General features: G+C 44.3%; 2 protein-coding genes across 4 annotated transcripts in view; one reads left to right on the top strand and one right to left on the bottom strand.

The window, feature by feature from the left end:
- The window catches only part of srcap (Snf2-related CREBBP activator protein), a 40,104-nt gene extending 28,384 nt beyond the window's left edge, over positions 1–11,720 (top strand). For all 3 annotated transcript variants that reach the window (XM_063482566.1, XM_063482565.1, XM_063482567.1), the window contains 9 exons: positions 346–659; positions 743–945; positions 1,494–1,663; positions 1,788–1,984; positions 2,593–2,707; positions 3,166–3,291; positions 4,779–4,955; positions 5,070–5,153; positions 5,323–11,720. In XM_063482566.1, the coding sequence (XP_063338636.1) occupies positions 346–659; positions 743–945; positions 1,494–1,663; positions 1,788–1,984; positions 2,593–2,707; positions 3,166–3,291; positions 4,779–4,955; positions 5,070–5,153; positions 5,323–10,188 (6,252 nt within the window). In that variant the 3' untranslated portion in view covers positions 10,189–11,720. The remainder of the gene's footprint in view (positions 1–345; positions 660–742; positions 946–1,493; positions 1,664–1,787; positions 1,985–2,592; positions 2,708–3,165; positions 3,292–4,778; positions 4,956–5,069; positions 5,154–5,322) is intronic.
- A 1,196-nt stretch (positions 11,721–12,916) lies between these two features.
- stx4 (syntaxin 4) lies at positions 12,917–22,958 on the bottom strand. The gene is made up of 10 exons (XM_063482564.1): positions 22,784–22,958; positions 22,341–22,433; positions 19,920–20,019; positions 19,682–19,756; positions 19,532–19,602; positions 19,094–19,202; positions 17,895–17,968; positions 17,445–17,582; positions 17,254–17,364; positions 12,917–14,248 (listed from the first exon to the last, which is right to left on the bottom strand). The coding sequence occupies exons 1-10, from the start codon at positions 22,811–22,813 to the stop codon at positions 14,168–14,170; spliced, it is 882 nt and encodes a 293-aa protein (XP_063338634.1). The 5' UTR covers positions 22,814–22,958; the 3' UTR covers positions 12,917–14,167.
- Positions 22,959–26,383: the final 3,425 nt, after the last annotated feature.

The following is a 26,383-nucleotide window of genomic DNA, read 5'->3' as shown; positions in this document are numbered from 1 at the left end:
GCTGACAAAGTGCAGTAAAACACCAGAACAGAAAACGGATGACATTCAGCTCAGTTTATCAGGTTGAAATAAAGTGTCAGCGTTTTTCCTCTCCTGTGGTGCAGACGGTGGTCAAGTTTATCAATGAGCAATAAGTTTGTCATGTGAACTTCAAAGTAGATTTTTTTTTCCAGTTTATTTCCGCTGCCCCCAACTGGTAAAGGAAATCAATTACAATCATTTTTTCTCAATTGTACATTTAAACAAGACTGAGCCTGATATACGAGCACGTTTTTCTTAAATATGCTGTCAACGCTGCCCTGATTTCTGTAGCCTCCATTTACTTGTATCTCTTTACCTCAACAGTCATGGCTTGCAGACTCCGAGAAACAGCAGCACGACAGCCGGCTGGACTTCATCTTTCGAGTCAACGAACTCCACTGTGGAGCAAAGCCCATGTACGGTCAGGAGGTTCTGGACTTCCTGACTTTCCTGCCCGGTCGTCATCCATCACCTGCTGCCCTGAACCCTCAGGGGGAGTGGGGCCGCTCTGGCCAGAGCAGCTGTCTGTATGCACAGCAGCAAAACGAGCATGACTACTGGTTTCACAGTCACGCTGTAAGAGAGGCCATCCACAGCATCGAAGGACGGCTGGAGCTGCTGAGTGACATCATAGACCGGTACTTAGCTTAACAGTCGATTGGTTATTCGATATTACAAAGCTTTAGCTAAGGAGAAGGAGCTAACTTCTCTGTTTGTTTAGGTACACATTTGCAATTCCTCCAGTGGAGGCTCCACCCATCTCCATGCACTGCTGCCATCCTCCGCCATCTCTGAACCACAAGCAGGCAGTCTTCTCCTCCATGTTATCAGCTGAAGTCACGCCGCTCACTCGCAGCCTCCACCACGTCCAGTCCTATATGAGGACGCAGTTCCCTGACCTGAGGCTCATACAGTACGACTGTGGTGAGTTCTCAGTGTGTTTTTTGTTTTGTTTTGTTTTGCAGAAAACCATGGAGCACCTTGTGGCAATCCACACCTACATCAGGTACTCCTAATCACAAAATCTAAGGTTTAAATACAAACGGTGTTGATTTGCAGGGGTGACACAAAGCAGGAAAATGCAGGACTGTCTAAGTATCCATCCTCACCTATTAGCCTTTGACAGGATGTTTGATAAGACTGTCATTTACTAAGGTGGGGGTCACCCACAGCTTAGATCCCATTCATCCCTCATCACTGACTCGATCCCAGATGCACAATGGCAACAACTTTAGCAAAACTCTCGACTGTACTGCAAAATTGGCACTAAATTTTCTTGAAATAGTATTTGGTTAGTCTTTTCTTTCCACCTTTGGTTAGTCTTTTCTTTCCACTCTTTGAAGCAGCCTTTTATGCATAAAAGGCTGCTTCAAAGAGTTTACTCCATGTGCGATTATTAAATAATTTTATGCTCCTGCAGCTTGTTTTGCTTGCTGGTGGCTCATTTTGTGTCTTCTGTCTCCTGTTTTCAGGTAAGCTTCAGACTCTCCACACGTTGCTGCGAAAGCTGAAGGCGGGAGGCCACAGGGTGCTGATTTTCACTCAGATGACTCGAATGCTGGATGTGCTGGAGCAGTTCCTCAACTACCACGGACACATCTACCTCCGTCTGGACGGCAGCACCCGGGTGGAGCAGAGACAGGTCAGCAGTGATGGTGTTTTGATAGCGTAATCTTCACCTGTTCCGCTTCCAGGCAAGAACGAGAAAGCTGTGGTCTGTCTGTGATGCTCATTTCCTCTGTTTGTCTTCTGCACGCCACCACCAGGCACTCATGGAGCGCTTCAATGCAGATCGACGCATCTTCTGCTTCATTTTGTCAACCCGCAGCGGCGGCGTCGGGGTCAATCTGACCGGGGCCGACACTGTGGTGTTCTACGACAGTGACTGGAACCCCACCATGGATGCTCAGGCTCAGGACCGATGCCACCGAATCGGCCAGACCCGCGACGTCCACATCTATAGGTGACTTTCTTTTTCCCTGCTTTTACTAAAAAATAATAATCCTCACATAAAAACTTTCCCAAATCAAAGCTAAGATTTAAGATGCTTTGTTGTCATTATGTAGTCACATAATGAAATTCCGTGTGGTAGTTCTCAGCTTAAAGTCAGACACAATACTATGAAACACAGACAGACATACAATAAATAAGCATACACAATAGAGACTGGACTCACAGACAAAAGACACAAAGAGAAACAAAAAGCTGAGAGCACAGAGCCGCTGCATTGAACATAAAAAAAGAAATGTTGTCAACATCTGTTTGACACATACGAGCGTTCATCTTGTTTGACTTAAACTGATGAGCATCTCCTACGTTCTTTGCATAATTTCAGAAGCAAAAACAACAAAAAAAAAGTAGGAATACAAATCTAAAGTTTAAAACGGAAATTGGAGCTCAGTAGTCTCTGAATTTAAAAATCTGCAGAATCTGGTTAAACGCTTCACACCACCTGGTCAGCACCAACCCATCTGGGTGTAGGGGGAGGTTTTATACACCCGATAATCATTGGCCCAGTGAAAAATAGAAATGTGATTTTAAAAGACTAAATAGTTTTATGTTCCTCCTCAGGTTGATCAGTGAGCGCACGGTGGAGGAGAACATTTTGAAGAAGGCAAACCAGAAGAGGATGCTGGGAGATATGGCTATCGAAGGAGGAAACTTCACCACGGCCTTCTTTAAACAGGTATCACGTTTACACGGGGCCTTCTTTGTAAAATAAATGCCCTTCAGTCAAGCCTTTTTTTCCTTCTTTCTTCTTTTGTGTCTGGATAAGCTCAGTGATTCATCTGTGCATGATTAATAGTCGAAAGGCGCTCAAACATGTGGGTGGGTGCTTGGTGCATAATTGAATACAGTCACTGGTATCATGTGAAGGGATGTTTTTTCAGTGCTGGATGACAGGCCGAGACCTCATCCCCCTTTTAATTAAATTTGTTCAAACTGTCTTTTATATAAATACCACTTGTGCTTTTTTTTTCTTTTTTTTGAAGTATAATGGAGTTTCTTCTAATTGGTCTTTTTGAGTTTAGTGTGTTGATGACATTAAGCAGTTCAAGTGCCTCTTGTTTTCTCTGTCTCATCAAGCACACATAACCCGTTCTGCCTTTGCTAAATGTGTCCGACTGTCACTTTGTTCCTCAGCAAACCATCAGAGAGCTGTTTGATGTGAATGAGGGGGAGAAGAGGGAGGCGGCGGTGGAGCTGTCTGTGCCCCAGGCTGAGGAGGAGGAAGCCGTCAACAAGCAGAGCACCACCATCCTGGAGCAGGTTAGAAACTTGGTGTACTGGATAATTACCACCCACCTTTTGGTGATTACCAGGAACAAAATGTACTTTTACTGCAAGTCTTAGATGCAATATAAACTGAATCAGGTTTTTGCTCTCAGCCTATTGAAATGAAAAGCTTAAAAAAAATGATCTCCTGTTAAAGATGATCTTCTTATGAACTTCTGGACTGTTTCAAGGACTTTTCAAGAATTTAGCGATTCCTTTATTGACATTACTCATCGATTCAATTCTTAATCGATCGACACTGGGTTCTCATTGGCTCTGTTTTGACAGCTAAGCAGAAACAAAGAAATTACATTCATGCAAATTAATTGTATACTGTGGGTCAAATGTTTGTTGAGGTATTTCCCGTCTTTGTTGTGATCAGTGTTGAAACTTTGCTCAAAAAAGTAATTATTACACAGAACACTTTTCTCAAAAGTAATGCAGTACATGACTTAATTACTCCCGGGAAAAAGTAATTTGTTATACTACTTGTTACATTACTTTCACTCTGCGTTCTTGGCTAGCTTAGCGTTAGCATGCTGTCTGGGCAGATTCTTTTAAAGAACCGTTGTTGGCTTTTTTGTGTTAGCACCATAATGCGGTTGTTTCTGTCCTGGATATGCAGGTTTCCACTTTACCTTTCATCTTGTCCTTTTGTACAATAAAAGTAAATGTTCAAATCCATGCTCTAGACTGCTTCGCTATTTTCCTCCTCTGACACACAAACTGAAATCAGCTAATTGTGCAAGAACCGTAATTGAACTGGTTTTCTTCAATAACTGGTTCTCGATTCCCATCCCTAATGGCTCCCAGTTTTGTCGCTTGATCTAACACGAGAACTCCTGTCGTGTTCCTCCTCTACTTGTGCCCTGACTGTACTTGAACTCTTGATCTCCTCCAGCGTGTCAAAGCCTTGATAATGCACATTTTCAAAAATGTTCTTGCACTGTGCCGTGTGCTGGGACACACCACAGTGTAGATCATTTCTGCTGACATCCAGGGCTTAAAAATGAAGCCATCTGAGGCTGGCTTTGAAAGCAAGCCATCCCCTTATTCATGTAAACATGTATATGAGGATGGCAATGGTGTTAAAATGCCCAAATTTACAGCAGGACTAAACCCGTTTATAGACCAGTACAAAAACATTTCTGGACTCTATGGATAGTTTCATCCTTTTCCAACTCTGCAGGAGACGAAATTTATAATAACTCCTCCATCTGGTCAGGGTGTTGTAGCTGCTATTTCTCCCCTCCTCCAATTCCATTCACTAACCTGGACCACTGTTTGAAAAGAATACAACAGAATAACTTCGGAGATTCGACCAATTTGACTAGGCTAAGTTATTTGATTTTTAAAACCTCAACTTTATTTCACACCTTGTACGAAGACATAATTCAAAAGAGTCAGGAAAAAGTTTTACTCCTGCCACATTTATCATGCTTGTGGACATTTACCTGATTATCTCCATCTGTTTGCTTCAGGCGCTGTGCCGTGCCGAGGATGAGGAGGATATAGTGGCGGCCTCTCAGGCCAAAGCAGAGCAGGTGGCCGAACTGGCGGAGTTCAATGAAAACATACCGCTGGATGACGGCGGGGAGCAGGAGGAAGTGGAGGAGCTCTCTAAAGCCGAGCAGGAAATAGCCGCACTGGTGGAGCAGGTGAGTAAAAACGCATCGGCTATAAAAATGTATAATATAATAAAATATTAATGCTCTGCTGAATCTTTGAATTACAGTTTGTTTAAATGCACCTTTTCCTCTGCTTGTCTTTAGCTCACTCCCATTGAACGCTACGCCATGAACTTCCTGGAAGCTTCGTTAGAAGATGTGTGCAAAGAGGAGTTGAAGCAGGCTGAGGTAAAATCACAACTTTCAACTTCAGCTTAATAATTAGTGATTAATACTTGAAAGTAATTTAGACAATAAAGGGAAAAGCAGGAACTAGAAAATATTTGATTTCGGTTTAAGTCAAACATTTTTAACTTGATAAAACTTTTAAAAAAATCTTCTCCTCTTGTGTGTTTAGGAACAGGTGGAGGCTGCCAGGAAGGGTCTGGACCAGGCAAAGGAGGAGGGCCTGAAGCTCCACACATCATCTGATGATGACGAGGACGACTTTTTGTCAACACCAACTTCTGCCGAACCTGCCCATCCAGCTCCAGCCCGCCGTGGTCGTAAACCCAAGGACAAGACTGCCACTTCTACAAGGACTAGCGGCCGACTCCGTGGGGCCTCGCCTGAAACTGAGCCTGAGCCCACGACTCCCAGAGAAGTGCCTGAAAGATCCCGCTCAGGTCTGAGAGGACGAGGAGCTGCCAAAGACACAGGTTCTGTGTCTACGATCCCATTCCGCACAGACCACCACAAAACGTCATCATCCACCCGGGTTCAAGATTCCTCCAAATCTTCGAAAGCGTCATCTCCCGCCAGAGATCACCAGAACGCCAAAACCAGGACTCAACCAAACCGCTCCCATCCCAGCCCAGTGCCTTCCCCTCCTACAGCCTCGCCCCCTGGTGGGAAACAGCAGTGTGCTGGGGAGACAGACAGTAAAATCTCCAAAACAGGGAGGGAGGAGAAGGAGGTGGAGAATGAGAGGAGGGCGTCTGAGTCATCGCTGGAGTCCAGCTGTCCGGCGGATCATCAGACTAAGGATGATGACAGTAAAGACTGCGTCATGTCTCCTCCCTCCACCAGCTCACGGTCGCCTCGCAAGCGGCAGTCAGCTGACGGTGAAGTGCTGCGGGGACTGGTTGAAGATTCACCATCAGCCAAAGTTCTGCGGAAGCTCCCGGGCCGGCTAGTCACAGTGGTGGAAGAGAAAGAGCCACGAAAGAGGCGGCGGCGAGGAAGTGGGACAGGAGGTGGTTGCTCTTCAGAAGAGGCAACGGCGGAGGACAGCGGTGCTGGATTTGTTGACGAGCCAAACAAAGAGGACACCTCACCGAGCCCAGACGGCAAAACTAAAGAGACTGTTACCAAATCCCCTCTGGACCAAGACGCTACCCCAAGTCCGCCTGTGCACCCTCAGCCTGTCAGAGGCTATCCTCCATATTCCCCTCCTCATCTGTCTCCTGACATGCCAGTGCTGAGGAATCTTCCCGTGCGGCGCAGATTGGAAACCGAATCTCGTATGGCTGCCCAGATGGGAGAGCAGCATCTAGGGAGAGGACGGGGAGTGAACCAGTCCAAGAAAACGGACATCCCACCAGGCAGAGAGCCTGCTTCCGCCTCTGCTGCGGAGTCCAGCGTGAACTCTCTCATGCCACCTTTGAAAAGAAAGAGGGGCCGGCCCCCTAAGACTCCCACAAGACTACCTGAACTTGACAACGCATCGACCACATCCCCACATCCCATCTCAGCAATTGAGGAAGGAAACCCGCCACTGTCCCCTAAACGTAAGAGGGGTCGTCCCCGCAAGGACTCAACGACCACGCTAGAGACCGTTAATGAGAGCCAGAACTCTGATCTATCAAAAACTGATTCCAGGACAGAACTGACGATCTCAGAGACCCCGCCTCCTGCTGCTATTTTTGAAATGACTCAGTCTTCACAGTCGACCAAAGCTGATCAGACAGACACTAAAACTGAGGCTTTGGCCCCACCTCCAAATCCAGCCTCCTCAACAAAGTCAGATGAAGTTTCCACACCCATCTCACTTCCCACTTCACCTGCACCCCAGGTGACCTCACTGATCTCTGAGCCTGCCTCTCCCCAAGTGGTTGCTTCAGCCCCAGCTCCAAGTCCAGCCCCAGCACCAGTCCTCTCTTCTTCCACGTATACCTCCACCCCCGTCAGCAACACAGCTCCGTCACCACCTGTCAGCGATGTCTCACCTCCTCCTCCAGGTGTTAAACCAACACTTGTGGTTTCCACAGTTTCAGAGGCTGCTGTTCAACCAGCTGTGGAGGCAACCACCACCACAACCACACCAATTACACACTCCACTCCACCCACTACGTCATCTTCCAAAGCTGTTAAAGACCCCACCCCAACACTCACAACAGCTGCTACCACAGTGTCTGTAACAGTTAGTATTACACCACAAGTCACCACTGCAATGGCATCACCTCCAACTTCTTCTCTTGTGAAGGACTTGCCACAAGCCTCTCTAGCCTCCACACCCTCCAGTCATCCTGTATCGAGTCTGGATACAGCTTCACCCAAGCAGACCCCTCCAACTACAGCTTCCCCCAAACAGACCTCCCCAGCTCCATCTTTATCCAAGCAGAGCCTTCAAGCTTCACCTTCCCCCAAGCAGACCTCCCCAGCTCCACCTTCGCCCAAGCAGACCTCCCCAGCTCCACCTTCGCCCAAGCAGACCCCTCCAGCTCCACCTTCGCCCAAGCAGACCCCTCCAGCTCCACCTTCGCCCAAGCAGACCCCTCCAGCTCCACCTTCGCCCAAGCAGACCTCCCCAGCTTCACCTTCGCCCATGCAGACCTCCCCAGCTCCACCTTCGCCCAATCAGACCCCTCCAGCTATTGCTACAACTGTGACAGCTCCAGTAAAAACAGCACAAACCAGTATGTTAGACTCAATCCAGACCGTGTCTGACAAGACTTGTACATCACCACCAGTCAAAACAGTGGCACCATCTTCTGGTAATACAGCTCCACCTTCCCCTCCAGCCAAAGCAAAGACAATTGAGACTGCTAACAAAAGCCCGACCGAACAAGCATCACCAACTGCAGAGGTTCAGGAACACGTAGAGCCCGAAAAGCCTTCAACATCAAGTCCAGTCTGCACGCCTCCTCCAACTACACCATCCACAAGTGCTGCTACACCTGCAGAGGCAAAGAAGGCTTCAGCAGCTTCATCACCTCCAGCAGCAGAAGGAGTAACAACACCTTCAACTGCAGCGACCTCCAAAGTCCTCACTTCTTCTTCTTCTCCTCCCAAAACTGCAGAAAAGACTGACAAGACACCACCTCTGGTAACAGCTACAACACCAGCATCACTGTCTGTCACCATAGCTACATCATCACCAGAAAAGTCTACTTCCCTAGGGTCAACAACCATAACCATCACCCCTGCTTCAGTAGCTACAGTCACAGCATCCACAACCAAAACAGCTCCACCGGTGTCCACTACACAAACCTCTGCAGTCACTTCCTCTCAGCTACAAACTTCTTCATCCACAAGTGTTCCTGCACCATCTCAGACCGAGGAAGCCACACCTGCTCCCATATCTGCTCCCTCATCCACTCCCCTCGTTGCACCATCTTTAGAGCCATCAACAGAGAAAGAGTCAGCTTCTAAAAGCGACCAAGAAGAGGTGACAGAAATGGAGACTGAAGCTGCGATGAGTAAGGAAGACGACGACAAAAAGTCAGACATTAGCCAGTCTCAGCCTAAAAGAAGAAAGGTGGAGAGTTCCTCTGAGACCAAAGAGTCAGGAAGGCCCCAAGGAGTGGGACAAGAAACAAAAACCACAACCCCCATTCAGAAAGATGAAGCTAACCCTTGGGAAGAAGAGAAAACTACTGAGGATCAGAAACCTGCTATCCAGAAAAGGTCACTTAGTCGCCAGAGTAGCCAGGAGTCTGCTCGCTCTTCTTCGCCATCGTCTGGGTGCTCTACCTCAACCCTCACCCGCCATGCTCACCACAAGAGGACCTACGAGAACAGACATCCTACCAAGAAGAGGCGAGTGGATCCTACATCAGAGGCAGGGAAGGAGGACAAGGAGGAACAAGGCGAGGAGGAGGAGAAGATAGAAGGGGGTAGTGAGACAGATCTTCCCACCACTGCCTCTCGAAGGAGGCGCTCCAGGTCTCCTTCCTCTTCCTCCTCCGACTCTGACAGCGGCGACAGCAGGAAGGAGCACCGGCTCACTCGCTCAGCAAAACGCAGGCTCCAAGATCAGGAGAAGGAAAAGTGCACCAAGGACAGGAAGGGAGACAAACCAGCACGCAGCACGGACAGAAACGCGTCAAACAACGCCAATGCGTCCACGGGAGGAGAGTCGGGCAGCGATACGTCCTCTGTTAGGATCACCAGGAAGTCTGCGGGATCACAGCCGCCACAGGACACTAAAACGCTGACCAACAGCACGCCCTCGCTACCTCCTGAGCCAGAGGTTCTAGGGAAAAGGTGCTCTGCACTAAATGCAGCAGCCAAGCTTTTAGCTATGAAAGGCAGGGTGGACACCCCAGGCCACACCCCTCGGAAAGACTCCACCCCTAAAGCTCCTGCGACTTCCACCACTGCCCCTTCGGACAAAAACCAAAAGCCTAAAAGTAAAAGTGTGCCAGCCTCTCCTCAGAGCAACTCTGTGACCAACAACAAAAGCAGCAAACCTTCAACACCCAATCAGGCGAGCCGATCTACATCACGCTCCACCAGACAGTGCCCTGGCTCTCTGGTTCCACCCTTAGAGGTGGAGTACAAGAGGCCTAAACCAGAGGAGAAAGAGAGAGGGAGCAGGAAGTCCTCGAGGGGCAAGGAAGGCGAGGGAGAGACGCGGTCGTCGTCAAGGGGCCACAGCGCCTGCAGCAGCATGAGCAGCGATGGCGAGGGCGACTGCGGCGGACGCAGCAGCAGAAGCCGCAGCAGCAGCAACAGCAGCCAGCGCACCCTCAGCTCCCAGAACACGGAGCACCGAGGTTCCCGCTCCCGTGCCACTTCCTCCGGCAGCGAGCGGGAGAGGGAGCGCAGCCCTGAGCGGGCAAAGAGCCGTGACAAAAAGGAGAAAGAACAGCGAGATAGTCGCAAGGACAGCAGGAGGTCCCAGAAGCTCTCGCAGGATGTGACCAGCAGCTCGGGAACTGAGGGGTCAACGCCGGACAGGGTGCTACGGAGTGTTGCTGCACTCGCTGCAGTGCAGGCCCGGTCACCGGCCGCAAGCACCCGCTCCTCCTCAAGCCAACAGCGTCACAATAAGACATGATTGGAGTGCCAAAAGGGGAGAATTTAAAAAAACAAAAAAAAAAAACAGAAGCGAGGGTGTGGCAGAGCGTGATACGAGAGCATGGCGTGATCTCCAAGGTTGCTGCTTTGTCTGCACTCTGAGGAAAGACAAGAGCAAACTGAGTGCTGCACAAGCCAGGGACCTCACCGCCTCTCGGGCCCTCTCCCTTTCTAGTCGGGGCGCGCCAGCTCTGCTTTTGAGCGCTGGGGGAAGGCTCAGGGACGCTGGACTGACGGTAAACAGGTGGCGCCGCTGTCGAGCGTCCAGATATGTGGACATGCTGTGGATAAAACTCACCACTTGGACTCGGAGGGGGTGGGGCGTGGGTGGGACAAAAGGTGCAAGTTGTTAGTTCACATAATGTACTGTAATCATTAAAAGACTGGAACACTCAGATGCTCTGTTAAGACGGGGTTAAACGGCGCCCTCTGCTGGGGTTACCCATGAAAAGTAATTTGTGTGACATTTAAAAGTGAGCGGTTGTATTGTAAGTTGAAGGTTTTAGAAAGTTTGGTTTTGAGATTTTCTGTCCTGACTATTGTTTCTCTGTAGTCAGTTGATAAGTTATGCATATTTTATTATTTCTTCCAGGTTATTAGGAAGAGAACAGATCTGTCAATGTGATCTTTGCTGCACTATGCTGGAGCTCGTCTTTTTGTTTGGCCCCTCCTCTCCCCCTCTTTGTTTATTTTTAAATTTTTTTTATTTTCTCCATGTCACTTTCTGTTCATCGGATTCGAAAATCCAGCCTTGCATTTCTCTTTTGCACATCTTTAATAACGTGGCCCTCGGCTTTTTTTCAGTACACCGTGGTGTTGTGATGCGTTTGTTCATCAACTGAAGTCGATGAATTGGTTCCTGGTACCTGACGATGTTTGTCTCCAGTTTGGAAAATGTATTATCTTTAGTCAAACCACAAAATCCAGCTTTCATCCCCCCAAAACGTCCTAAAGGCAGTTTAAAAAATTACTTGTCACAAAGAGCCAAGTAAATGTTGAGAACTGAATTTAAGAGTGCCTCTGTGGCCAAATGGTTTTGAACCTCAGATTGCCTTGTGAAGCACCTGAAGCAGGGGTGTTACATTTCTCTTATTCAGTTATTAAAAAAACAAATTAATCCAAAAAATGACGTGGGGAAAAATCCAACCCTTACATGAAACAAGTAAGGAAAAACACCCCGAGCATCAGTGCTACTGAATTAATGTTTTATTTTTCACCTGAACTTTTTTTTTCCTTGTCTCTCACATCATCGATTTTGGTTCATGTTTAAGAAAAAGAAAAAAAGTATACTTGGACAAAATAAAAAAAATATGTGAATAAAATTACTGGTACAGTTTGAGATGACTGTAAATTGTCGATTTACTTTTGAGCAAACGTGATATCTGGTGGGGGGGCGGGGGGGTAGTTTATGGTGATGGTCTTACTTTGATTTCTGTCTCTTTTTGTTGCATTCCTTTGATCCTTGTAATTCCACATTGTTTTACTTGAAAATTATGGCAATTACAGTTGAATAAAAAGACCAAAAATTAGTTGAATTCTTTTTTTTTTTTTCAAATGAAGATTTATTTCTGTCTGTGACCAACACAAGAAAGAAGAGCTGGAGCTCTGCGACCGTCTGCTGAGCTTCACCTTCTATTAGTGCGACTTACCGAACTCCAACTCTTAATGGATTATCTGACAAATATGGTTTGCTGTGTAGCAGAAGCCATTCAAGAGGTTATTAGTTTGTTTATAGATGCAATCTTAATGCCTTCGCTTCCAAATATCATGACTTCTAGCTCCAAAAATGCAGTTGGAGCTAGAAAAAACAGTTGAAGCCAACAGACCAACTTAGCTGAGGTTAAATCCTGAACCATGAAAAATTGTCAGGTCTGAAACATCTTCTGTATCTGTAACAGAGAATCAACTGCTTTTATGAAGCGCTTCTGTTTTTATTGCAATACTTTTACTTGTTTCCCTAAATCTTGCCTCTGACATTAGTCTGTGAAAGTATGGATGGCAAACACTAAGACCAATGAAAACTAAACTGAATTAAAGTTAAAATAGAATAAAAATTAACTAGAGAATATAACTGCCCTCGGCTCACCTGATTCATGACCTCACCTGTAACATTTTTGCGGTGAGTTTATTGGCTCAATCACTAGTTTTAGCTCTTAAATATAACTCAGCTAAAGAGTTTCAGTGTCACAATTAGACTGACCTCTCACTGACCTCATGTCTGGTTTCAAATCAGCTTTTTTCAATCATAAAAATGAAATGTTTGGTAAAATACAAAATTGGTCTGTGTTAACCTGCATTTTTGTCCCTGTGGCTACAAAGCCAACAGCTGCTCTCTAACAAAACAGGAAGGGAGGTCACCCTGACTTATTTTAATGAAAGCTGCCCACTGACTTTTTTTCCTCCCACCAATCAGGATGGAAACACCCCACAGTTGAGTGTTCAACAAGCTTGCCAACTTTAAAGCTTTCAGGGATGTTTTCCATTTTCCTGTGAGGTACAGTGTTCTTCATAATTATTTCAAACCACTGTACACCCTGTGCATTAAACAGATCATAAAAATGCAGGTTAGGCAGGTATTCCAGACTTTGTCCTCCCCAGCAACGTTTTCCAGTTCTTCCTGGGGATCCCGAGGTGCTTCCAGGCTATTTTAGAGGGCCAGCTGATAGTTCAAGACTTGCTAATCTTAAAAAGATACAAGGCAGACTGAGGATAATGGAACATGGCGGTATTTTATTTTAAAAACAAATGTATAATAAAATAAATGAGCAATGCAAAATTTAAACAGCCATAATTTTACACAGTAGCAGTGTCACTCCCCTCCATCCTCTGCCAGCCTTTTTCACAGCAACTTTTCTGCTTCTGAACGAGGCGTCAGCGAGAAGCCGCCTCAGTTTTGGTTCATTTTTCCTTTTTTTCTTTTTTAAATGGGTTTCGTTTGTCCCCTTGGTGTATTTTGACTCCAAAATTTAGCAAAAAACTGCATAATGGGACAAACTGATGAGAAAAAAAACAGAACAAAACACATTAAAGTCTAAAATACATCCATCCCTTTTTATTAATGCACGACGTCACATTTGCAAAGGAGAAGGCACTGTTTCTGAAGACGTGTGTGTTGTTTAAGCACGCGCTTGCACAACGTTTTGAGTCAAAAATGCAAACTGGAAAGACACAGGAAAGGAAGCGTTGGACCTGTAGTGTTGAGACACCTTATGCAAATGTAAAGAGAAGTGAGGAGGAGGAAAGGGCGGAGGGTAGGGGTTATTTCACACACACATACACACACAAAAAAAAATCTGTATTTACACTTGTTACATGTACGCAGTATGAAAAAAAAAACCTTTGAAGTTTTAAAAATCATCTGCATAAATTTTTTATCACCAGCAACATCGGTTATGTACAATTATATTAGTCTATTTCCTGTATCCGACTATAAAAGGCCTACATTATAAAATTGTTCTTTAGGTCTCCAATTCATCCAGAAGCATCGACGTTACAACACAGTTTTCCTGAGTACAGTATGACGAGTGCCAGTGTTTGATCAATACTGCTCTGTGCCCCACTCAAGGTCACTTAATTCCTCTTTTTTTTTTTTTCTATTTTTTTTGTTTTTTAAACACAGGAGGGGAAGGATCGACTGGTGTAACAGTCCACAGTGAGTCCCGCTGTTTGTTTTTGCAGAACAGAAACTGACAGAAAACGTGCAGCGCCGGCATCGAGCGCGCAGCACAGATTGTGAGATTAAACGAGAGAGCACATCTCTTCCATACAACAGAAAAAGTGGAGAGTAGGACCGTTAGGCGGACAGGAGGGTTAGAGGAATAAAAAAAAACAAAAAAAAAAAAACTGAAATCCACTGACTCCGCTCAGCTGTACATCCGGTGAGCTGATGTATACGCATGAATGTGTTGATTTGGGGGTATCCATAATGTGCTTCTGCTAACTCGCGCCTCAGGGTGTTGCTAGGATGAGAAGGTGGTGACCAAGGCGATGATGAGGATGAGGAGAAGGATGGCCAGACAGACTGCAATCCAGAGTTTTTTCTGCAGCGGGAGATAAGCACACAGGTTAGAGTCATTCCAGGAAAGAAAAATCAATCCCCCCATGCCATCATGGTTTCAGAGTGGGGCAAATTAAAAGTCTCTGACACACAGAAACAAGTACAGCAGCCCCTTTTTCTGTGGGATAGATCGCTGGTTATAATAAGTTACAGCATATTAGAGGTCTCATTTTTACCCAACATGTGGTACCAGGCTTGTTTTCTAGCTAACAAAGGTGTGGTTTGTAAAGTTAACCTTGTTTTTTGTTTCCTTTTCTTTCTTTTGTGCATGAGCAACACACATTGTCTTTTTAAATCACGTCATAAAACCAGAGCTTTCCCAACTGATCATCATGAGGCTGTGAAGCCTAGCTGGTGCCATAAAGTCTGACCAGATGGGGATTTAATTTTTAGAGTCAACACCCAAAGACGAGCTATTGTGTTTTCAGGGCCTGTAACTTGCACAACTTTTGAATGGCTTTAATAAACAAGCTAAAGTTGCTGTATATAGAAAATCACCCGATCGTGATCGGGTCAGGTGGGAGATGCTCACTGATTTTATATGGGATAATGTGTTCAAGATTAAAGCAGTTTTCCTGCAAAGGGCTCAACCTCAAGCCAGGATTTAGTCACTTCTATTTAATTTTATTTACATAGCGCCAAATCACATCGGCAGTTTCCTTAAAGTGCTTTTTACTTTAAAAAAATAAAAATAAAAAAAATCAGTATTTAATAATAAAACCATCCCCTTTGAGCAAGCACTTTGCGACAGTGGGAATGAAAAATTCCTTTTTAACAGGAAGAACCCTGCAGCAGAACCAGGCTCAGGGATGGGTGGCCATCTGCCCCGGTGGGACAAATCTGGATCTTGTTGATCCAGAGGGTCTCATTTGTGAGCTTAAAGTTGACCTGAAGCTGTTTGATCAGTGCGATGTGTCATGTAAACACTAAAGTCGCTCCATTCCATAACCATAAGCAACATTCAGGAGCGTTAAAGCATCCCAGCATTCAAAATACAGCTAGAAGATGTGCCTGGTATCAAAAAGGAGACGTTCACATGCTGTAGCTTGTTTTGACCAGACACCTGTTACCGAAAAAGCACTTTAAATTTTGGCTCTCATCTCTTATTGTGTAGTTAAGAGCTATGAAGGCTTAAAAATGAGGAAAAAATTAACATGATTTAATACAGGAAAAAAAACCCTTCCGTATTTTGGCCGTAGACCATCTTGTTTCTTAAAAAACAGATTTAATAGGTGTGGGTTTGGTCTCGCAGAGGACTCGTCACAGCTTTTACCTCACATGAGACCCTAATGTGCAAAATTACAAACAGAGCAAAAACTGATCAGGAAAGTGTTTGCTCAGGTTATATATTAAAGGCTTTTTTTTCATACAGCCTCACTTCACAGGAGTCGCCCCCTGCTGGCCAAGAAAGCAGCACTTCACTTATCACACAATCTAGGATTTTTAATCTTTTTAACGAGAGTCTGATAGAACCAAACAGATAGGATTACCACAATATTTGAGAAGCTTAATTTATTTGCTGTTCTCCTCCATTAGAGCAGTTTCCAGTGTCAATATTTACAAACTCTCCGACTTTGGAGCGTGCTGCCGTTAAGCACAGAGGCCGCTCCTCTGCACGTTTAGCACAGTGATCGAGTTTTAGTGGCGATCCAAACAGTATTTCTCTGCAAGGCAGCATTTTCCAAAGCAGAATAATGAGGAAACTCGTTTCAGGAAGTTTCACCTTGCGTCACTCATGTGAATACAGGGCAGAGCGTATTCTCTCATAACAGCACGGAGGAGGAAGAAAAACAAAGAAGATCGGAGCCCTCTCCTCGTTTTCCCTGTAAAGTACCCATGAAACCAAAAGAGGATACGACTCTCTGCAGCACAAAGTGTCCTTTTATTGTTTTGCATCTCTGCTGTTTCTGATTTAGTTTTTAATTTAGGAGATTTTAGGACAACTGCTTACACTAGGAAAGCTGGTATATTTATAGAAAAAGGCACTAAGAGAATATTAGGAAAACAGCGAGTCGTGTTTCCATCTCTTCATCAACACATTCTGGTTTTCCAAATTTAATGATAACCATTAAATTAATTACTGTTTCAACAACAAGCTTAAGGAAGTATTTTCATAGATTTTACAGTTTCACTGAGTGTAGTCTGTGTAACTCTGACCTCTAAATTGGAAAATAAGTATTTCTCATCCTTTTTTTTCCCAATGTATTAACGTCAGGGAATGTCTGCATGGAAGTAACCAACAATCATGCTTGATGACAGTTGGTTAGGCCTCTCCACTCTCATTTCTGTCAGTGTGAAGCTGCTGTGTTCTGTTCTCAGATGACAACAGCTTCACGCCGATGATGGCCTCTGATCACAGGTCCAACTAAAGGACTTCAGGTCATCATGCCACCCTCACTGAGTCTGATTCTGACATATGTACATGTAGAGCTCTGGCAGCTGCCCAGTCAATTCACTGCTATGAGCCTGACCAGCTCCTGCTCTCTCCTCCACACTGTGGAGATCCTGGAGGAGCTGAAAGGGGTACAGGTACTATCTCATGCCAGTAGCAGCGAAACAAAACTAGAGGAGGGATAAGGAGAGAGCACGGACTGTAAAACCATTTCCTGTTTGGCAGTTCCTTGTTGTTGCCTCTCTACCAGTTGTTGCTTTAATTTGCACCAAAGCAGCTGAAATCATAAACATTTCTGCTTCCTAACTGGACAGACTGATCCTCCTGAAGTTTACCTTTGTGTTTTTATTTTAGAGAAAAGTGAGAACCTGCAGAAACGAGCAAACACCACCTTAATGTAAATGTGGGAAAACAGTCTCTTGGCTAAGAGGCTTTGCATCGATTTGTATTCTTGTTTAGATTGTGTGTGTAATCGAGCTGCGAGAAAACTTGGCTTCGTTGTTGCTGTGAGTGTAATGAAAGTAAAAGTGACACTTAGATCGACTGATTAAAAAACTGTCCTTTTCATGATGTCATTCGGGTTTCTCTGCGAGTACCTTGCGTGATCTATGCTGATACGTGACCGCTTTCTCCAGCTCGCCCTTTGCTTTCTCCACGTAGTCTGAAGACTGCTTGATATTGTTCTCAATCCTGTCCACCATGTCCCCCTGCGGTGAACAAAAACATCACAATCAAACGCCATCCGCAGCCCGAACCAGCTCCACTGACTTCATCGGCGCTGCGTTACCTGAGCCTCCACCTCCATGGCGAGGTACTGGAACATGTCGTGCAGCTCTCTGATGCTGCTCTCCAGCTTCAGGATCTCATCGTGCCGGGACTCGATCTCATTCAGAGCTTGCCTCGTAGCTTTAGTATCACTCAGGATCTGGACACCAGATTTATTAGGGAAATCGTGGACAGCAGAACCAGGCACAACTTTTCAGGGGGTCATCTATGAACAGCAGCACAAAACCTGCAGGATTCTTCGCACGAGCTACTTGAGTTAGACTACAGCACAGCTAAGGGCTGCACAGGATATTCTTACCATATCTGTAGTCCTGTTTGAGCAGTTAGAGAGGTATGTGAAAGTTACTAAACCTGCAGCCACAGAACACCTGCATCTGCTGCAGGGAAGTCTGTGTTGTGGTTTCTCACGCTGAAACACACTTTCCTTTTTGTTAACTTCACACGTACTCACATTTTGGGTGAAAACATCCGTCTGCCCGCTCTCAAGCATCGCATCCAGCTGTTCATCTGTCACGTTGCTGCCAGCTGAAGACAGGAGAAAATCGAATCAGAGCGTTTAGAGGAACGCGCAGAACAGTGAAGATATTGTTTTGTCCTCGTCTACAGCTGATTACAGCACTCCCATTAGCATTATTCACACTCTACTAGAGTAGCTTTGCATGATTAGCAGTTCAAAATAATCTGTCTTTATCTTAAACTTGAAGGAGTTTCAGCCATTCCCCTTTTAGCCAACCCTCTTCTGACTGACGGGTGGAGCTGGGTGGGTGAGCTTCGAGATAAGAGGTCCCATTTAGGTCACTGTAATATCCATACATCAACATTTTAGAGCAGTTCAAGGCCTGAGCTTTTTAGTTTGTACCTAAACTGACTTCATTATTTGACAGTTTGGTTTCTTTAATAGGAACGCCCACCACTGCAGGATATGACAGGAAATTACAGCAGTGCTTTCTAGTCATTCGTGACCACACATGAAGCTGTGCAGAGCTGCTAGCCGAGCACCTTTGACTCATCTTTAGTCAAATTAGCTTCAAGCACCAGCATGGTATCGGAATTCTTTTAAAGTGAACTTATGCTTTTCCTTTAATTCACGTCCAGTTTTAAAGGTGGATGATCAAATTTTAAAATAATGTGATCAGTTTATGTACGCGTACTTCCTGTGAGCCAAAAGCTCAGGCTTCAGACTGTGTTTTTCTAGTCTTGGCTTAGTATGACGTTACAGAGAGGGGATATTTCTAATTTGGTCACAAACCCCACCCACCGGCCACCCAATCCTTCTGTGTTTGTTGGGGCAGCCAATTAGGAGAAAGTTGCCTTAAAAAGGGGAGGAGTTAAACATGCTTTGGTATAGTACAAGATTAAAAAATAAAATAAAGGATTATTTTGAATTGTGAATCATGCAAAGCTACCCTAGTAGAGGCACACTGCACATTAGTGTGAAATATCCATCTCACCCCCTTTAAACATATGTTGTGTCATTTTAAAACAAAAAGTGACAGAAAGAAGAAAACGGCACGGCGTTGTCACCTGACTTTAAACCTCCTGCCGTAGTTTGGAAGTGATCGGTAAAACTGATTTCCCCAAGTGAGACCACAGACCACAAAAATCTGACAAGGTGACAGATATATCTCCTCGGTGCTGCGTGCTACTCACTGATTTTCAGCTGCCTCTGTATTCTTTCCACGTTTCTGTCCCTGTACTGAGCCTGGATGGTGTTACAGTAGCCCATCAGCTCCACAAACTCCTTGGACAAGACAGCGTGCTGGCGAAAGGAGAGTGAACGAAAAAGGAAGCAGAGTGAAAAAACAAATGTAGTGGTAATTTCCCTCAAAATTTCCCCAAAGCCAGCTGTCATTTTCACAATGAGTGGCCATTACAGATAACACCTACGATTTAGTGGCTTTTAAAATGGTTATCAATAACCGAAGTCTAAACTATCAGCACAGCATTCATTTCCACTTTAAGGCTATAAAGCTCATTAAAACTGATCATACACCAGTCACATGACCTCGATGGCATGCTGTTTACAGAGAAAATAGAAAGAGAGGGGCGTTATGGTTTTAGCTGATTATAAAAAGTCTCGGGTGCTACCTGTGTGCGCTGCATTCGAGTATTTATGGGTATGTATTTCCCATCATCCTCTCCCTTCTTGGGCTCAATACCTGTGGAAAGATGGCCATAAGTCAAGCCACGCTGAACAAAATAATAAATCTTTTCCCCCGGCAGCTCAAAGATACTCACTCTTCAGCTTTCTCTGGATTTGACCAGCCAGCGTTTTGATCTCGTCTCGAAGAGTTTGGAGCTCTTTCTTCATATCTGTGCAAAAGATCAAAAACAGTAAATTTAGCAAACAAAACCCTTGAATATGACAACCTGATCGCCCCCTCTCCTCTGACAGTTTACTAACATGCTTCTGTCTGCAACTTTCGGTGAACCACTACACCTTATATATGACGAGCATTGAAACTTGCTTACGCACCTTCCTTCGGTAGCGCCTCGCCCAGCACAGTTTTCTGTTTGTTCTCGAGGTCAGACACCATCCTTTTGAGTTGCTGGAGCCCCACGTGAATTTCTTGGGTCTGACGATGACAAGGAAAGAATTTTAGGTTTCTTAGGGAACAAAAGAACTACTTTTTTAGCTCAATTTATCTCATATATCAAGCAAACATCATCCTATTCCCTCTATCGGTCCTTATAGCTAAAATGGGTGCAGCTCCCTCTGATATCTATGAAGCAATGTCAACATATGTAAGCTCTCTTTGCGTTAGCTGGCTCAACAACACCTAAAGTCCCCCATCAGAGACAATAACAGGTATCACACAGGCTTTCTGCTTCAGGCTCTGACTGCACTCACAAAACAAGGCAATACTGGTGCAGCAAATAATTCAGAGAAGCAGTGCTGCAGAAGAGTGTTTGTTTTGTGAATTCATGAATTAATATACCATCACATGAAAAAAGAAAGTTTCCAATGGACTCTCTGCAGTCCTGTAAGAAGAACTAAGCCCGCTTCACGATTCAGCAGCTTGTAGAAAAACCTTTAGCACCCATAACTCGAGGTAATCATTTTCTTGTTTGGAAGCAACTCAACGCTGCTTCAGGTCATTGAGGTTTGCAGACATTTGCTTATGCACAGCTCTATTAAAGTCACACCAGTCCTGTAAAGTAATGCATGAATAAATCTGCAGTGTAACCAGATCCCCTCTTAACCCTATGCCGTAACCTGACGTGCACCTCCCAAGAAATATAACTACATGCTGGGTCGATGCAGCCCACAACACGTGGAAGATTATGGCATGGGGTTAAGAGGAGGTTCCAGTTATGTCACAAGTTATGACGTAGCTTTCCTACGCATTTGATTAGGAGCACCTGGCTGCTACTTACCCTCTTATTTCCTGCCGAAGCAATAAAGGTTTTTGACGCGACAGCTGCAAGTTAAAGCTGTGAAATGTTTAACTTGATTCATCATAATATTCAGTGAATTCAGGAATAACAATGGACCATGGCTCGATGACACAGGTGTGGAAACCACTTCAGTCTGTGGCCAAATCAAAGTCAAAATTTTAAGACGCCGGCTACAAATTTTGACTTATGGATGGAAAAAGAAAAAAAGTTCTTCAGTGAGCGAGCTTCCATGATTGTACCCTGTTTACACTGCTGCTCAGCTTTCCTCAGCATGGAAAATATAACCATACTTACAACATATTCTCAATCAGTGAAAGCACATTTCCAGACGATTTTTAAACAAAACACTGAACATAACCTTCTGCAGACCAGGTCATGTGTTCAGTCTAAGTTACCATAGTGATCCAGCCAAGTAAAAAGCCACCTTCATGACAGTTGAAACTGACTTCAGGTTCAGTATGGCTCACTAACCAATTAATCTGCCTTATAACTAGACTAATCATGCTGGTTGAACAACTACTGATTTTTTTTAAAATAAAAAACTTGCATACAGCACCGTTAACCCACTTATTTACGCAGTACAGTTTAAACTGCTCTGACTCCACATCTATTTAACCTGACACTGGATGTCCAACCTCTGTGGCTCCCTGCCCTTACGTCCTTGTGTCCTCTCCCCAGATAACCTTGGTCCTTATCCTCCAGCTTCTCTCCTCCTGTTGGTGAATGGTGTCACAAACATAAATGTCTTTCTAAAAATTTATAGTGGCAAGAAGGTCAAGTGGATCAGACTCAGAGGTCTCGTACTTTCCATGTTTTTGCTTTGGACCAATAAAAACAAAGAACAAACCAATTTCTATCCACGGGCCATCAGGCTGAATCACTGATGAACTGTCGAACTTTAATTATTCATAATTGCACATTTGCAATTTTGTACATTTATATTAACCTGTAAACTGTGTTTTGCTTGTAAACGTCTTGAATCTTGAAATATGAGAATATCTAAGGCATTCCTGAAATATTAGTCACACTTTTTGGACCTTTAAAATACTTTCCAGGGGGAGTTTTCATAATCCACGAATAAGGCTCCAAGGACAAAAAGGTGGATATGCATAAAGTAAGCAGTTTCTTCTAACCATTTTAAATCAAAACCAAAAGATATTCAAACACATTACTACAGAGGCCTAAGATCAGCGCAGAGAATAGTCACATTTTGTGATATTAGGTGAATAACTCTGGTTCCTTACTCGTGACAGTTCGGGTACAAGGAGAGAGAAGGGATTTAGCAGACTATGATTTGTTGACAAAACAGGCTAAGAACGCATCAGGAGCAGTCTGTGATATTTAAGCCTCTGCGGTGCATTTTTGTCTCTCTTTTACACAAATGTGATATTCAGAAGTGTGTGCAAACTACCAAAGTGTATGAGTAACAGGAGGACAGTGCAGATCATTTGATTTTGGGGGATTTTCCAGAGAGAAGTGTGTGATGTTTCTGCCTCACCTTTCTGAAAAAGGTTTCATTTTCCTTCTCTGAGCCTCCAGATTTGCTCATCAGCGCTTTGCCCTCCTCATCGTCATCCGAAGCCTCTGCGGTCTGAAGTCACATTGATTTTAAATAACATAAACAGAAGAAAAACAGTGAGTGCTTTCTCGCTGTCCGAGGATGTGAATCATGAGCCCTGCAGCCCTGCCCTGTCCCGGCCTGCCCTATCCTTTATGGAGAAAGGACTGAAACGGAAGTTGGAAGTAAAACGTTAATAAAGTCAACTTTTATAAAGAGAAATATCTGCAAAAAAATCCCACTTAACCACTTTTTGATTCCCTTTGCTCGTCTAAGTTGTCCCTGGAGACTCTTAGGTTAACTCGGGTAAAGTAGTGAACTGGGCTAACTTAGCCACGCTAGCGGAGCTAGAGCTAATGTTAGCAGTTTACTTTGAAACTCACATTTCCTAATTCTTTGGTCCGGTCCCTCATTTTTCCAAAAGCGAAGGGAAGAAATCAAAAGCAAAAAAAACGCTGCACTGAAATAAAGCGAGCCGCTCCCAAAGCGTAATATCCGCAAAATTCACGCCGCCGCTGTCATTCAACTAGTAAACTCCAGCGGCAGCGCGTCTTCTTCTGCGGCCCACTCAATACTCAACTCATCGACTCACTGGCGCCCCCTGTCATAGCAGGAGGAACTGCTGAAAGGCTCCAATCGTAGGCTTCCTTTCTTCCCAAATACTCACTACGTAGAATAATCTAGGCATATAAAGATAAATAAAAAAAATATGTGCGAATATTTATATAGATAAATAAACACATATTGTAAAGATACAGTGGAGATATAAGGGTCGTGACTTTAGGATATTAAGATTAAGGAGGCACAGAAAAAGAGAATAGATAATTTAGTGGACAAGATAAGATAAGATAAGATAAGATAAGATGACCTTTATTAGTCCCACAGGTGGGAAATTTGTTTCGTTACAGCAAAAGTGCAAAGTTATGTAGCAGAAATGAGAAAACACTGGAATGCAATAAAATAAAATAAAATAAAATAAAATACTATATACAATAGAATAAAATAGAATAATATTTACAATAGAATAAAATAGAATACAAATGCTATATACAACTGAGTAAGAAAATACAAAAGTACAACTTAGTAAGTAAGTACAACAAGTAAAGGAAAAGAGGAAAAAATAAACAGGAAAAGCAAACAAAGACTAACAACAATATTTTGGTCATGGGTGTTGTAATGTAATACCATGCAATTGTAGACTAGGCAGAAACAATTCAGTCCATGGTTTGCTTGTTTTTAATACCTAAAAAAATTCAGATTTCGCTATAAGTGATGAATTTACTGGTGCAGTCCAAACAAGTTGAAAGTAAAACCCTGTAAAATCTGCTGTCTCCTGAGTTGGTGTGAAAACTGCAGCCTCTGAATTTGAAGAGTGCTTTCATTCAGATCCAAATTATGTGAAGGTAACTGCACTAGAACAAGAAAGGTCTGCTTTACAAATCCCGAAAGACGTTTGAAACACCTGATCCCTGCTGAAAGTGAGGAGTTCAAACAAACAGCTCTAATATCTGCTGAAAATCAAGAACTGAAATTATGGAACAGCCTGCAAGAGCATCAAAACTGGAGTCTGCTGCAGCTCCATGACCACAGTATACAGTGATCCTCCAGGAGTCTGCAGCGGTTCTTAAACTAACTGCTGGAAATATCTACACAGCCTGTGGCACCAACACTGAAGCCCACTGCCTGCAGAAACACCACACATTCTCCAAACTGGTCCACCTCTTCACCCTGAGCTGAGTGACACCACAGTGAAAGAACCACAGGCTGCTTTAGAGCCTGTAAACACGAGCAGTGAATTTTACAGGATGTTTCTGAGAACTTTGAATTCAGTCAGACATTGGGCAATGAGGCAGAACAGATAACAGCCCTAGAGGAAAAGCATGCTGCCTTAGTCATGGAGATAGAGCAGTGGAAAAGGACTGCGTAAAACTCAAAGAGATGAGGCAGAAAAAGCAAGTGTATTTCTTTAAGTAGAAGTTTATAAGAATGGGGAAGTTGCACACAAATGTTTCCCAAAAATTGGATGAACTAAAAACAGCTCTCAGCATTTAAAGAGAAAAGAAAAAGAATACTGAGAACTTCTTAGCGCTAAGAGGAAACTACCAAACTCCAGGCAGAACTGGCCCAATGTTATGGAAAAATTCTAGTTTATCCTCATGTGTAGAGTTAGGTGGTTAGAACTTCACTGTATGATTTTGTATAACCTTTGTATGCTCAGATGAAGTATGTGTATATGTCAGCGTGACCTTGTGAAAACTGCTTAGCTTTGCTTAACGATGTTTCACTATGTTATCTGCTAACTGTTTTGCTCAGAAGGATGAAACTCATGGCCAGTGCCAGGAGCTTCCTGGGAAAAGATAGTGGGAGTTGTCCTCTGTCCAGCCACAGCCCGTGGGACAGAAACCTGTTGTAACTAAAAGATACACAGAGTTGTGTGTGGGGGGTATAAAAGAGGAGCTGAGACATCCCAAGGGCAGAGATGGCATGACTGTGAACTGTGAAGTTTGATGTGTGTTGGCTCTCCTGCGCACAGTAATAAATAGCTTGATCACAGCTCTTTCCGTGTTGCAGACTTTAGTTACAAAATTCTACGACACCCAATGCCAAAGAAACCTTCAAGAACAAAGATCCCTGTGGGAGAAGGACAGGCTCATAGCTGTGCACTGATCAGGACGAGGGCGGCATCTGTAGGAACCTTGAAGCAGAAAGTGAGTGACTGACTCATGATTTGATGAACAGAGTAATGAAATCTCAGTAATCAAAAGAATAATCAGGAAGAAATTCTGCTTGATTTTTAAAAGAGCATAAATGATTGCCTTAACTTGACCTCCGCCCCAACAATGAAACTTGTTTATGTTAAGTCAAATTGTAGAGCACTGCTTTCACATTAATTTATCATAAAATCTTAAAACAACTCGTAAAAGTAAACATTGCTATATCAATAAACCAACTGTTATCATGCAGATGCATTGTTAAGATATGGTTGTTAAGTTGAATGAGTAAAATAACCTGCAGCAGCTGGTTCTTTGAGCTGCATGACTGCTGGTTGTCCACAGGGTGGCACAATCTCCTAACCTAGGAGTAACCAAATGTTACTCATACAGGAAAGCTTTAGTCCAGCGTCTCAAGCTCACCTTTAAATATCATTGCCTATTGGAACAATGCAAACATGGAGAAGGACTGAAAATATGGAATTGGTGGAATGCTACTATGCCAGCTGACACAATAAAAAAGGTTATGTGCAGCACATGTGGGATCAGTAGAAAACCAACATCCACAATGAGCTAGAAGGACCTGGCAGCTCAGTGCAATAACATCAGCAGAAGATGGTTACTGTTGAAGCTGGAGATCCAGAGGTTACAGCACACTGGGAACAATGGTGAGCAGTATGGACATAATGATGGAAGAGACCAGAGGTGGCTGACAGGACCAAAGTTGCAGGGGGTCCAAAGGTGCCCTCTAGACTATTGGACAGCGTACACCAGGGGTGGGCAACTCCAGGTCTCAAGGGCTGGTGTCCTGCAGATTTTAGATGTGTCCTTGATCCAACACAGCTGATTTAAATGGCTAAATTACCTTCTCAACATGTCTTGAAGTTCTCCAGAGGCCTGGTAATGAACTAATCATTTGATTCAGGTGTGTTGATGCAGGGTGATATCTATAACCTTCAGGACACCGACCCTTGAGGCCTGGAGTTGCCCGCCTCTGGCGTACACAGACAGGCACAAATGAGTGACTGGGATAGAACATCTGTGCTGCATATGTACCGTTAGGAGACACCACCATTGGTGGTTGAGAAGAACTGGGCTAAGGTACTGTAGGACCCTCTGGCAGTTTGAAGGTTCTGCACAGCATCTGAGGTATATGTAAGACTGCACTCTTCTGAATACCTGTGATATGGTGCCTGAAATCTGCTGGAGCTCAAGAGTTGGCAGTTCGTCTTGTAATCGGAAGGTTGCCGGTTCGAGCCCCGGCTTGGACAG

Source organism: Pelmatolapia mariae, linkage group LG8 (assembly GCF_036321145.2).
Source record: "Pelmatolapia mariae isolate MD_Pm_ZW linkage group LG8, Pm_UMD_F_2, whole genome shotgun sequence".
NCBI lineage: Eukaryota > Metazoa > Chordata > Actinopteri > Cichliformes > Cichlidae > Pelmatolapia > Pelmatolapia mariae.
This window is presented reverse-complemented; position numbering and strand designations above follow the sequence as displayed.